The 14,840-nt window shown below is 38.2% G+C and overlaps 1 protein-coding gene across 3 annotated transcripts in view; it reads right to left on the bottom strand.

Moving 5' to 3' along the window:
* CCDC30 (coiled-coil domain containing 30) overlaps positions 1–14,840 on the bottom strand; it is a 130,974-nt gene that overhangs the window by 85,780 nt on the left and 30,354 nt on the right. For all 3 annotated transcript variants that reach the window (XM_043574613.1, XM_043574612.1, XM_043574614.1), the window contains 2 exons: positions 8,878–8,993; positions 6,227–6,325 (listed from right to left, as the gene is read on the bottom strand). In XM_043574613.1, coding sequence (XP_043430548.1) covers positions 6,227–6,325; positions 8,878–8,993 — 215 coding nt within the window. The remainder of the gene's footprint in view (positions 1–6,226; positions 6,326–8,877; positions 8,994–14,840) is intronic.

Here is a 14,840-nt window from a genome sequence, read left to right as displayed (position 1 = left end):
TGGTGAACTCTAGAAGTGGTCAGTATGTGGTTAAATATGAAATACTTTTGTTTTCCCCTTAAAAGGTTCCCCTTAAAAGGCTTAAGCAAAAATAATTAACAATATATTATAGGATTTATAACATTGAGTGTTGTTCTTTTTTATTGAAGTTCATTCAATTTATCTCTTTCCTCTCATATTTTACCATAAGCATCACGGTTAAAACAGGCCACACCTTATACATTTTGTTCAGAAATCACCACAGTTAAATATCCAAGTTTATCACTTCCAGGTTCTACTTTCCACTCAGTGGTAAAACATAATTCAACCACGTTCTCTGCTACTTTATAACAAGGATCATCTCTTCTTCAGAGTCAAATAGGGCATGTTCCTCACTGCTCTCTGAGGCCTCACCAGAAGCAGCTTCAAAGTTCATGTTTCTAAGCAACATTCCGATCATGGCAATCTACGTATTCTCTGAGAGACAGAAGCTTTCCCTATAGTCTCACTTCTTCATGAACTCTCACCAGAATCACCTTTAAGTCTGTATTTATACCAACAATCCCTTCAAGGCAATTTAAGCTTTTTCTATCTAGCACCCCAACATTACTCCAGCTTCCACATGTAATACAAGTACAAAGCCACTTCTACTGTTTTAGCTATTTGTTATAGAAGGTACCTCACTTTTTGGTACCAAAATGTCAACGAGTTTCTGCGGGATGCCATAACAAAGTACCACAAACTGGGTAGCTTAAACCGACAGAAATTTATTCCTCATCACTCTGGAGGCTGGAACTCTGAAGTCAAGCTATTACCAAAGCAATGTTCCCTTTGAGACTCTGGGTAGAATCTTTCCTTGCCTCTTCTAGCTTCTGGTGGTGGCTGTCAATCCTTGGCATGTCTTGGCTTGTACCTGCATCCCTCCAATCTCTCCATCTGTCATCACATGGCACTCCCTGTGTGTCTCTGTCTTCACATAGCATTTCCTCTTCTCACAGGTACGCCGGTCATATTGGATTAGGGCCCATCCTAATGACCTCATCTTAACTTGACTGCATTTGCAAAGACCCTGTATCCAAATGAGGTTGTGTTCACAGGTACTGGGGGTTAGGACTTCAACATATTTCAGTGGAGGCACAATTCAGTCCATGACAGAGATTAATAAATAGAGTATATAAAGAGCTCTTGTAATAAAAAGACAACTCCATTAAAACTGGCAAAGAATATGAATAGGCATTTTCTTTTTTTAATGCTTATTTATCTTTAAAAATTTTTTTTAACATTTATTCATTTTTGAGAGACAGAGAAAGAGCATGAGCAGGGAAGGGGCAGAGCGAGAGGGAGACACAGAATCTGAAACAGGCTCCAGGCTCTGAGCTGTCAGCACAGGACCCGATGCAGGGCTCGAACTCACGAGCAGCGAGATCATGACCTGAGCCAAAGTCGGACGCTCAACCGACTGAGCCACCCAGGCACCCCTTTATTTATTTATCTTGAGAGAGAGAGAGAGCTCGCGTGTGTGCATGCGTGAGTGCGCATGCACACGCGCGCGCGCGCGCGCACACACACACACACACACACGTGAGCAGGGGAGGGGCAGAGAATGAGGGAGAGAGAGAATCCCAAGCAGGCTCCACCCTGTCAGCACAGAGCCCAACATGGGCACGATCCCACAAAGCGTGAGATCATGACCTGAGCTGAAGTGAAGAGTTGGATGCTTAAAAAACTGAGCCACTCAGTCACCCCATGAATAGACATTTTCTAAAGAAGATATACAAATGGCCAATAAGCGTGAGAAAAGATGCTCAAGATTACACAGGAAATACAAATCAAAATTACATTAAGATCCTACTTCACACCCTCTAGGGTAGCTATAATAAAAAAGATAAGACTATAACAAATATTGGTGAAGAAATTAGAGGGGAAATTAGGGAAATTAGGGAAATTAGAATTCTTATACACTGCTGATGGGAATATTATATGAAACAACTGCTTTGGAAAACAGCCTGGCATTTCTTCAAAAGGGTAAACAGAGAGTTAACATATGACCTAGCAATTTCACTCCTAGGTACATACCCAAAAGAAATGAAAACATGTCCATGCAAAAAGTTTGCATTATTCAAAATAGCCACAAAGTGGGAACTACCAAATGCCCCTCAATTGACGAATGGAAAAACAAAATGTGGTATAATCCATGCAATGAAATATTATTTAGCCACAAAAAAGAGATAAAGCACTTACCTATGCTATGATAGGCTTGAGTCTTGAAAATATTATGCTAAAGTGAAAGAAGCCAGATGCAGAAGACCACATATTTTATGATTCCATTTGCATGAAATGTACCGGATAGGCAAATTCTTAGAGACAAAAAGTAAATTAGTAGTTGCCAAGAGGCTGGGGGCTAAGGGAATGGAGAATGACTACTAATGGATATGGGGTTTCTTTTGGGGAGATAAAAATGTTCTGAAATTAGACAGTAGTGATAATTGCATAACTTTGTGAGTATACTAAAATTCACTGCACTGTACACTTTAAAAGGGTGAATTTTATGGCAATGTAAATTATACTCCCATTTTTTTTTAAAGAATAAATGTAATTCTACATAGGCAAGAACTGTGTGCTGAAAACTACAAAACATTGCTGAGACAAATTAAAGACCCAAATAAATGTAAAGATATAGACCACGTTAACACATTGGTGGACCCAATATTGTTAAAATATAAATTCTTCCTCAATTGATCTGAACATTCAATGCCATTCCAATCAAAATCCTACATGGCATTTTTGTCAAAACTGACAAGCTCATTCTAAAATGTATATAGGGGAGTACTTGGGTGGCTCAGTCGGTTAAGTTTCCTACTCTTGGTTTCAGCTCAAGTCATGACCTCATGGTTTGTGACTTTGAGCCCTGCATTGGGCTCTGCACCGTCAGCGCAGAGCCTGCTACAGTGCAGAGCCTGCTTAGGATTCTCTCTCTCCCCCTCTCTCTGCCCCTCTCCTGCTCATGTTTGCTCTCTCTCTCTCTCTCTCAAAAATAAATAAATACACATTAAAAAATAAAATATATATGGGAATGCAAAGGACCTAGAGCAGTCCAAACAATTTTAAAAAAGAAAAACAGAGTTGGAAAGGTTTTCTTTGATTTTAAGACTTACAATAAAACAACAGCATGGCATTATTTAAGAATAAACGTAGATTAATGGAACAGAATAGAGTCCAGAAACTGAGCTGTATAACTAATTTTTGCTAAAGGAGCCAAAGTAATTCGATAAGGAAATAACTCTCTTTCCAATAAATGGTTCTAGAATAATTGGATATACATTTGGAAATAAATGAACCTCAACCCTTACATCACACTATATACAAAAATGATCTCTGATGGATCATAAATCTAAATGTAGAAGCTCAAACTATAAAACCTTTAGAAGAAAAGAGAGGAGAAATATTTTGTGTCTTTGGTTCTTAGATGGCTTTTATGTCCTATCATAAAATTATAAAAGAAAACTTTGATGAATTGGGATCCATCAAAATTTTAAAACAACTACTCTTCATAAAACACTATTTTAAAAGACAAAAAGACAAGACACAGACTGAGAGAAAATATTGAAAATACATCTATCTAATGAAGGCCAGTTATCCAAAAAATAGAAAAAAATCCTACAACTTAATATAAATAACTGAATTAAAAACTAGCAAAATATTTGAACAGAGGTTTCATAAAAGAACATACACTAATGGCCAATAAACACATCAAAACATACTCATTGTCATTAGATACTCTCAAAAGTCAAATTAAAAGCACCGTGAGATACCATTACGTGTCCACTAGAAAGTCTAGAATTCACAAGACTGACAATAACAATGTTGTTGAAGATGAGGAAGCAACTGAAACTTCCATACCATCGTCAATGGGAATGTAAACTAGTACCACTACTTTGGAAAGCAGTCTGGCAGTTTTTCATACAGTTAAACATGCACTGACTCTATGACTTGATAATTCCACTACTAGGTATTTATCCAAGATGAAAAAAAAAAAACTGGTATGAGGATACTAGTGACAGCTTTATTTTATAACAGTCAAAACCTGAAAATAATCTGAATGTTCTATCCACCAGTGGGTAGACAAATAGTTTATGGTATATCCACATACAGGGATATTACTCAGCAATATAAAACATGAACTCTTGACACAGGCAGCAACATGGATAAATCTCAAAAGCATCATTTCAAGTGAAAGAAGCCAAACACAAAAGAGTATATACCAGATGATTCTATTTATTAGAAATTCTAGAAAACGTATTATAACAGAAAGTGGTGGAGTGGGGACAGGGCAGGGAGGGGTGTGATGGCAAAGGGGGAGGGAGCTAATGAATATGTTAGGCTAATGAATGTGTTTTCTTTCTTGATTGCAGTGGTCGGTTGTGGTTATACAGGTGTATGCACCTGTCAAATCTCATTAAACTCAACTCTTAAAATATGTATGTCTGTATTGTATTAGGTATTTCAATCAAGCTATTTTATAAAAGAAATACAAATAACTTTTAAACATATGAAAAATGCTCAGTCCTACTGTAAATAGATAAATAAACATGAAAACTACATTTGGATACCCATTCTCAGCTCTCATTTAGTAAAAACACAAAATTTTGACAATATATTCAGTTGGTGAATTTTTTACCAAAGTGGTTTTCACATGCATTGCTGAGGGAGAGGAAACTGGTATAATTCTCTCTGAGGGATATCGGGCAATATCTACCCAAATTACAGATGTATCTAATCTCTAATCTCATAATCCCATTTCTGTGACTCTATCCTACAGAAACACCTGCATACATGTGCAAAAGACTAGAAACAACCCAAGTGTTCATCAGAGGAGACTGGTTAAATGTAGTACATCCACACAATAGAAAGCTACACTGCTCTAAAGAATGAGGAAGACTTGGGGCTCCTGGATGGCTCAGTTGGTTGAGCGTCTGACTTCAGCTCAGGTCATGGTCTTGCAATTTGTGAGTTCAAGCCCCGTGCTGGGCTCTGTGCTAACAAACAGCTCAGATCCTGGAACCTGCTTTGGATTCTGTGTCTCCCTCTCTCTCTCTCCCCCTCCCCTGCTTATGCACTGTCTCTCTCTGTCTTTCAAAAATAAATAAATGTTAAAAAAAAATTAAAAAGAAAAAAGAATGAGGAAGACTTTTTTTATATGATACAGAAGGATCTCTCTTTTGTATGATACAGAAGTAAAAAGAAAAAGAAATCAGGAAAGGAGGAAATCTGAGTAAATATTCAAATTTCTTACATTTGCATAAAGACATACTGGAAGGATAAATAAGAAACTAATCAAAATAGTTATTAATAATCAACTTGCTTGTAACTAGAGCCCTACTGAGTGTTTGCAGAATGATTTTGGTAAAAGTTACTGCAGTCTTGATTGTAAATTCCTTCTTTTCTTTCCTCCACTCCTCATTCCCTGCTTTTCTTCCTTTCTTTCCTACAAAAATGTACTGCTTATATGGAAAAGGGTTTTGGAAGACAAGAAAGGATACTAACTCCTTGGGTCAGAGCCAAGAAATTCTGTAGCTGTAGTTTCCATGATACCTAAGAGGTCTGGGCTATAGGGCCCAGGGAGCTACAATAAAAACAGCTCTCATGAATGAGACCCCTCAGCAACAAGGGATGTCACTCATCTTAAGTATATAAGAGGAAAGCCCCCCAAAGCAGTCTAGCTCCTTGCCCTGAGTGTCTGAAACAGCCGTATCTAACACATACTGGCTTCTGCTTCATTCCAGCCCTAAAGTCGATCACTTTGTCCACCGCTTCAGATGCTGATCACACTGAAAAGACTAGACACTGTACATGGCGTCTAGGCCGTTCTCGTTCTCTACCCTGGTTTATTACTTTAAGTGTGGCTCCAACTACCCCCTCTCCCACCATTGGTTGATTCTATAAATCAACTTCATTGTGATGATTAAAAATGCTCAAATTGGTTGTCTCTTTGTAAGATTCCTTTCCTCTTTTCTTTAAAAGAAATAATCCATCACATTCTTCACATACATTTCCCCTGTGGGGAAGAAGTGAACAGAAACACATCCTCTGAACCCCAATTTCTTCCTCCACTCTAATTGGCTGAGCAATAGAAAAAGAGGCAATAAGAGGAGAGTAATAAATGATCAGCACCAATCGCTCTGGTATACTCTGCAAAAATGGGACTCACTTCAAAATATGAAACCAGAAAGAATAGACTTTCAAATACCTGTTCTCTCTGTTCAGTACCCACAGTTTTCCCAGGGGAGTGGTTTCCAAGTTGCTTATTCTCTTGAGATTCATGAATCTTTCCTTTGAGCCTTTCAACCTTAAATACAAAAGTATTTTAAATATGAGAGTATGGGGTTGGGGAGGGGGTTTGCTTTGCTATTAAAAGGTACTAGTAATACATGAATACATTCTTCATGAAAAAAATTCAACTAACACACATAGGTTTATAGAGTAAAAAGTGGCTCAGTGGGTTAAGCTTCTGACTCTTGATCTTGGCTCAGGTCATGATCTCATGGTTCTTGAGCTCCAGCCCTGAGTCGGGCTCTGTACTGACAGTGCAGAGCCTGCTTGGGGTTCTCTGTCTCCCATTCTCTCTGCCCTTCCCCCACTCACACGCTCTATCTCAAAATGAATAAACTTAAAAAAAATGATATTATCCTATCATAACCTTACGCCACAATCCCTTTTCCCTTTCCAGAAACAACACTGTGTGGGATGTACCCTTCTTGAATTTTATCATGCAGGTGTATATATGTACATGCATGTATTAAACATATAAGTATATGTCCGTATTAAATATATAAATTTACAAAGACTAAGACAACTTGAACAGTCATTGTTTATTCATGCTTATGATTACATTTAAAAATTATGATAAAACCTACGTAACACAAAATTTACCATGTTGACCTTTTTAAAAAAGTTTTATTTATTTATTTATTTTGAGAGAGAGAGCATGAGACAGCATAAATGGGAGAGGGGCAGAGAGAGAAGGAGAGAGAGAATCCCAAGCAGGCTCCACACTGTCAGCATAGTGCCTGATTTGGGGCTCAATCCCATGAACAGTGAGATCATGACCTGAGCCGAAATCAAGAGTTGGATGCTCAGCCAACTGAGCCACATGGGCGTCCCTACCATGTTGACCATTTTTAAGCACACAGTTCAGTACTATTAAGTACATTCACATTATTATGTAACCATCACCACCATCAGTCTCCACAATTCTTTTCATTTTCCAAAACTGAAACTCTTTACCCATTAGATAAGAACTCCCTATTCTGTCCCTCTCTTTCCCCCCAGCCCCTGGCAACCACCATTCTGTTTTCTGTCTCTGTGATTTTGCTACTCTAGGTACCTCATATAAAGGGAATCATACACTATTTGTCCTTTTGTGACTAACATTTTAATTAACATAATGTCTTCAAGTTTCATCCCTGTTGTAGCACAGGTCAGAATGCCCTTCAGGCTGAGTAATATTCCATTTTGTCTATCTATATATTCCAAATGTATGTGCCACATTTTGCTTATCTATTCATCCATCAAGGGACACTTGCATTGCTTCAACCTTTTGGATGTTGTGGATAACACTGCTGTGACATGAGTGTGCAAATCTGTTCAAGTCCCTGCTTTCAATTCTTTGGGTATATACTCAAAAGCAGAATTGCTCAATCATATGGTAATTCTACATTTACTTTTTTTTTTTAATTTTTTTTTATAACATTTATTTATTTTTGAGACAGAGAGAAGCAGAGCATGAACGGGGGAGGGGCAGAGAGAGAGAGGGAGACACAGAATCTGAAACAGGCTCCAGGCTCTGAGCTGTCAGCACAGAGCCCGACGCGGGGCTCAAACTCACGGACCACGAGATCATGACCTGAGCCGAAGTCGGCCGCTCAACCGACTGAGCCACCCAGCCGCCCCTACATTTACTTTTTAAAGAAAGTGCCATGCTGTTTTCTATAGTCACTGCAATACTATTTTTCATTCTCAATAACAATGCACAAGGGCTCCAATTTCTCCATATTACTGTCAACATTTTTTTTTTCTGTTGTTTTGATAATAGCCATCCTCTTGGGTATTTATTCATTCTTGCAACAAAATTACTTGAGCAATTAGTTTATGTGGGCTGTTGTGTGAGACACTAGAGATATGACTGTAAAATGAATATAAACTAAAATTGAAGAGACATATATCCAGAACTTAGAAGTCCATATTAAAAATCAATAAATACAGGGGCGCCTGGGTGGCTCAGTAGGTTGAGCATCCAACTTCAGCTCAGGTCATGATCTCACAGTCGGTGAGTTTGAGCCCTTCATTGGGCTCTGTGCTGACAGCTCAGAGCCTGGAGCCTGTTTCAGATTCTGTGTCTCCCTCTCTCTCTGCCCCTCCCCCACTCACACTCTGTCTCTGTCTCTCTCAAAAATAAATAAACATTAAAAAAACTAAAAATTAAAAAAATCAATACATTACTAAAAAGAAATAATTCAACAATGTGGCACAACTCAAATTTATCCAATAGAATAATAATTTCTATTTGCTAAATTAAGTGTAAACTGATATCTAAATCCTTATTAAAAAGGTCCTAAACTGACATAAGAGCAGTAACATTACTGTTTAGCACAGGTAGGCAAAATGTATAAAATATAAATACTGATAGGTCATCTAAGTCACAGCATGGCATCTATCTGGGATGCTATAGCCGCCAGTATCAGTCCTCATTAATGACTATATATATATATATATATATATATATATATATATATACAATCATATATATAGGTAATACATATCTATGTTGCTCTAGCTGCTGATTGTTATTTTATACACATTTAAATAAATTCTAAGAACAAATGACATTCAACAACTTACTACTTCTCCAAGCATTTTTTTTTCTGAGTCAAGTGATCGAACCCGATTTCTTAAAGCCAGAATTTCTTCATCCAGTCTCTGATTACGTTCCTTTGCTTTCTGTAGGTCAATTGAATCTAAAACAGAGAAAAGAACACAGTTTTTTTTGTTTCTCACACCAGACTAATGAGCTGGATATTTAAAAAAAATTTTTTAAATGTTTATTTATTTTTGAGACAGAGAGAGACAGAGCATGAACAGGGGAGGGTCAGAGAGAGAGGGAGACACAGAATCTGAAGCAGGCTCCAGGCTCTGAGCTGTCAGCACAGAGCCCGACGCGGGGCTCGAACTCACGGACCGTGAGATCATGACCTGAGCTGAAGTCGGACGCTTGACCAAATGAGCCACCCAGGCACCCCAGAGCTGGATATTTTGAGGATAGGGTTTTTGGCACTAGAGGCTCTTGGAGGAGATGTACTTTTAAAGCAGTGGAGCCTACCTCCTAGAAGTTCAGCACAGAGAAAATTATCTTCCTACTTGCTTGTGGTCCTATCTCTCATACATACCACATACACTCCTAGACACCTCTATTCAGCAATGGTAGGGCCCCACAGACAACAAATGGTGAGCCATGAGCAGTGAATGGACAGATTTTCTAAGGTAAATCAAGTTAATGTATCAAAACCATCTTTCTGCCTGCACCACAGCCCAAAAAATGGTAGTCCACTCTAAGACCTGCTCTTTCCAGGGCTCATCAGTTTCCTTATTATTGCAAACTTGCTATGGGAAACTTTCCTGAATTTGTAGCTGTTTCTTTTTAGCCATTTCCACATATATTTCTCTTAGTTTTTCTTCTTCTGCTTAAAAGTCTCCTTTGTTGGGACACCTGGGTGGCACAGTTGGTTAAACCTCTGACTCTTGATTTCGGCTCAGGTCATGATCTCACAGTCTGTGAGTTCGAGCTCCACATAGGGCTCTGCCTCTGTGCTGGTGGTATGGAGCCTGCTTGGGATTCTCTCTCTCTTTCCCTTTCTGCCCCTCCCTTGGCTTGTGCTTCCTCTCTCTCTCTCTCTCTCTCTCTCTCTCTCTCTCACACACACACACACACACACACAAATAAAATAAATAAACTTAAAAAAGAGTCTCCTTTGTTTTCCCTCTTTATCACCTGTTTTGTATTAATTATTCCTTGTATTTTTCCTTTTTTCCTTTTTTTCCCTCCTTGCTTCCTTTTCCTTTCCCCCTCTTAGCATGTAATTTTTTTAATTTGAAAAGTGCTGAATACACACCAAAAAGAAAAAAAAAATCATTCACAATCCCACCTTGTATATGTGTCAGTGGGTGGGTGCATATATACAGAGACAGAGACATTTGTTTTTTGGCTTGTGCAATTTTTCAAAGATTTAAATGATGCTACACAATCTGTCTGCAACTTTACCATACCGATGTGTGGGTTTTGTTGTTGTTGTTGTTGTTGTTTTGTATCATGGATGTCTTTACAGGACTGTCCTTACAAAGTCATTTTCCATTTCTCATTTGGAACTACTTTTAAATTAGTTTTAGTGGTTCTTGGTTTTCATACAAATGGATTCTTAATATACATATTTTGTGTGTGTGAGGCTTCTTTCACTCAATATATATTTTGGGTATGCAGCTGTGTCATATCAGTAATTTATTCCTGTCTACTTTAGTCCATCTTATTCATACATCACTTACTAATCTACTGGTCTCAACGCATCCTCTCATTTTATTCTGCCCAGTGCGTTCATTTCCCTTACTGATGAAGATTCAGGTGTGTTGCCAATGACTTGCTCTTATAAACAATTCTAAAAGCATTATCCTTTTTCATCAATCTTTAGGTACTTATGACATTACTTCCAAGAAACAAATCCCCAGAAATTGGACCACTGGATCAGCTGATATGTGCATTTAGGAAATGTAATAGATACTGCCAAAACAAATCTTCAAAAAGATTGTACAAAGTTACATTCTGTACAATGACACTCCCCATTTGTCCACACTGGAGGTTACCAGAGTTTTAGTTTTCATAAATCTTAAAAATGCAGTTGAATTATGGCTTGTTTTAAATGCAATATTGTTTTGCTGATCACAAATGGAATATAGGCTTTTAGTTAAACAAACAAACAAACAATGTTATGTTCAAACTGAATATTCTCATCTAACCCTTATTCACCACCCTCACCCAAAATAATATTAATACTTAGTAAATACTCTTCAAAAGATTCTATATACACATTCTAACATACAGACAAGGGTTTTATTAAAAATATTTAACAACTCTTAAAGCATGGACCTTCACCTGTAAGAATGAGCTCAGGAGGAAAATTCTAGAGAACTGCCAAGTATTATTCCTTTAGCGGCTGGGAAGACAGGGGCTGGAAGGAGCTGGGATAGTGGGGTGGGTGGTAGACAGTTGAAACACTCAGTGCAGCAGGTATTTACAACTTACGCAAAGTTATTCCAGTGTCTTCACGACTCTACTGCCCCACATTAATGTGTACCACTTCATCAAAGTCCTGTGGGCACACACACACATACACCCAGACCCCCAAAATAAAAGCCAAAATAACACTGTCCCGCATATAGTACTGTACAACTTGCTTTTTTCACCTGATAACATATCATGGACATCTATTTGTGTCATGCACATACATCTATGTCATTCTTATGATTAGATGCACAGCCACTTATTTGGCCAATTCATTGTGGAGAAACACAACTACTCCCAAAGTTACTTCTTATTCTCCATACTTTCACAAGTTCTTCTGTAGTCATCAGGGATACTGTAATATTTCCACCTGGTTTTTGTTATCAGGGTAATGCTGCCCATATGGAAAGTATTCTGTCTTCTTCAATTTTCTGGAAGAATTTATGTAAAATTGGTATTATTTATTCTTTAAAAGTTTTTTAGAATTCACTAATGAAGATATCTGAACTCAGTTTTCTTCATGAGGAAGATTTTTTTTCAATATATGAAATTTATTGCCAAATTGGTTTCCATACAACACCCAGTGCTCATCCCAAAAGGTGCCCTCCTCAATACCCATCACCCACTCTCCCCTCCCTCCCACCCCCCATCAACCCTCAGTTTGTTCTCAGGTTTTAAGAATCTCTTATGCTTTGGCTCTCTCCCACTCTAACCTCTTTTTTTTTTTTCCTTCCCCTCCCCCATGGGTTTCTGTCAAGTTTCTCAGGATCCACATAAGAGTGAAACCATATGGTATCTGTCTTTCTCTGTATGGCTTATTTCACTTAGCATCACACTCTCCAGTTCCATCCATGTTGCTACACAGGGCCATATTTCATTCTTTCTCATTGCCACGTAGTACTCCATTGTGTATATAAACCACAATTTCTTTATCCATTCATCAGTTGATGGACATTTAGGCTCTTTCCATAATTTGGCTATTGTTGAGAGTGCTGCTATAAACATTGGGGTACAAGTGGCCCTATGCATCAGTACTCCTGTATCCCTTGGGTAAATTCCTAGCAGTGCTATTGCTGGGTCATAGGGTAGGTCTATTTTTAATTTTCTGAGGAACCTCCACACTGTTTTCCAGAGTGGCTGCACCAATTTGCATTCCCACCAACAGTGCAAGAGGGTTTCCGTTTCTCCATATCCTCTCCAGCATCTATAGTCTCCTGATTTGTTCATTTTGGCCACTCTGACTGGTGTGAGGTGATATCTGAGTGTGGTTTTGATTTGTATTTCCCTGATAAGGAGCGACGTTGAGCATCTTTTCATGTGCCTGTTGGCCATCCGGATGTCTTCTTTAGAGAAGTGTCTATTCATGTTTTCTGCCCATTTCTTCACTGGGTTATTTGTTTTTTGGGTGTGGAGTTTGGTGAGCTCTTTATAGATTTTGGATACTAGCCCTTTGTCCGATATGTCATTTGCAAATATCTTTTCCCATTCCGTTGGTTGCCTTTTAGTTTTGTTGGTTGTTTCCTTTGCTGTGCAGAAGCTTTTTATCTTCATAAGGTCCCAGTAGTTCATTTTTGCTTTTAATTCCCTTGCCTTTGGGGATGTGTCGAGTAAGAGATTGCTACGGCTGAGGTCAGAGAGGTCTTTTCCTGCTTTCTCCTCTAGGGTTTTGATGGTTTCCTGTCTCACATTTAGGTCCTTTATCCATTTTGAGTTTATTTTTGTGAATGATGTGAGAAAGTGGTCTAGTTTCAACCTTCTGCACGTTGCTGTCCAGTTCTCCCAGTACCATTTGTTAAAGAGACTGTCTTTTTTCCATTGGATGTTCTTTCCTGCTTTGTCAAAGATTAGTTGGCCATACGTTTGTGGGTCTAGTTCTGGGGTTTCTATTCTATTCCATTGGTCTATGTGTCTGTTTTTGTGCCAATACCATGCTGTCTTGATGATGACAGCTTTGTAGTAGAGGCTAAGGTCTGGGATTGTGATGCCTCCTGCTTTGGTCTTCTTCTTCAAAATTACTTTGGCTATTCAGGGCCTTTTGTGGTTCCATATGAATTTTAGGATTGCTTGTTCTAGTTTTGAGAAGAATGCTGGTGCAATTTTGATTGGGATTGCATTGAATGTATAGATAGCTTTGGGTAGTATTGACATTTTGACAATATTTATTCTTCCAATCCATGAGCAGGGAATGTCTTTCCATTTCTTTATCTCTTCTTCAATTACCTTCATAAGCTTTCTATAGTTTTCAGCATACAGATCTTTTACATCTTTGGTTAGATTTATTCCTAGGTATTTTATGCTTCTTGGTGCAATTGTGATACTTGGGGATTTTTTAAACATACTTCTGTTATTGCTTTTCAGTTTAATTCTATTATGGTCAGAGAACATAATTTGTGATTTCAGTTCTTCCACAGAAATGTATTTTATGGCTCAGTATATGGTCTCTCCTTGTGAACATTCCATGTATACTTGAAAAGAATGTGTCATCTGGTGGAGTTTGCTATAATTATCAATTATAGAAATTATCAAAAATTTCCATAATTATCAATTTCTATAATTATCATGTTGGTTGGTAGTGTTCTTAAGTCTTCCATATCTTTACTGATTTTGTTTTATTGTTCTATCAATTACTAAGGAGGCAGTGTTTATAACTGTATCACATACTTTTGAAAAGGAGGGTTAACAATCCTGATCACCAATTACAATGTAAGGGTTCTTTTCTCCCATACATCCAAGCAATTATTGGACACCAGCCAGGCATCCTATAATTCCACTCAATTCTGACACTATCTAGCTGGAGATAACATCAGATTGCACAGGTTAAGGGTTCAGTCCCACAAGAATGTTCGCCACTTCAGATGCCAATGGCAAGCTCATGTTGTTATGTGTGCTTCTGACTGACCGGTTATAAATCAGAGGTTGCCATGACCCCCATCTTGGTCTGATTACTTTGTTAGAGTGGCTCACAGAATTCAGAGAAACATTTTACTCACTAGATTGCCAGTTTATTATAAAAAGATATAACTCAAGAATAGCCAGATAGAAGAAATGCACAGGGCAAAGTATGAGTAAAGGGGTGAGGAGTTTCCATGTCCTCTCTGTGGACACCACTCTCCCCAAATCTCCATGTGTTCACTGACCAGAAGCTCTCCAGACCCTGTCCTTTGGGGTTTTTATAAAGGCTTGATTCATAGGCATGAGTAATTAAATCCATTGGCCATTGGTGACTAAACTCAGTCTCCAGCCCTGTCCCCTTCCAGCATTGGTAAACCAGGGGCTTTCCAAGAGTCCTCATTAACAAATTTCCACATGGGAAATTTGCAAGGTTTTAGAAGCATGGTGTCAGAAACAGGGCCAAAGACTAAATATAAATTTCTTATTATAAATCACAGTATCACTGGGTAAGCTCAATTTTAGAATTATTTAAAACTGGTAACACGTTTTTCATTATTTTTGTAGTTGCTAACCATTACAACACTCAACTTTTGTTGTATTATTTATAGTTGGTAGCATTTTTACAGTCAAGCCAGGGACAGGT

Source organism: Prionailurus bengalensis, chromosome C1, assembly GCF_016509475.1.
Source record: "Prionailurus bengalensis isolate Pbe53 chromosome C1, Fcat_Pben_1.1_paternal_pri, whole genome shotgun sequence".
Classification (NCBI taxonomy): Eukaryota; Metazoa; Chordata; class Mammalia; order Carnivora; family Felidae; genus Prionailurus; species Prionailurus bengalensis.
The sequence above is the reverse complement of the archived record's forward strand: the minus strand, read 5'-3'. Positions and strand labels throughout refer to the sequence as shown.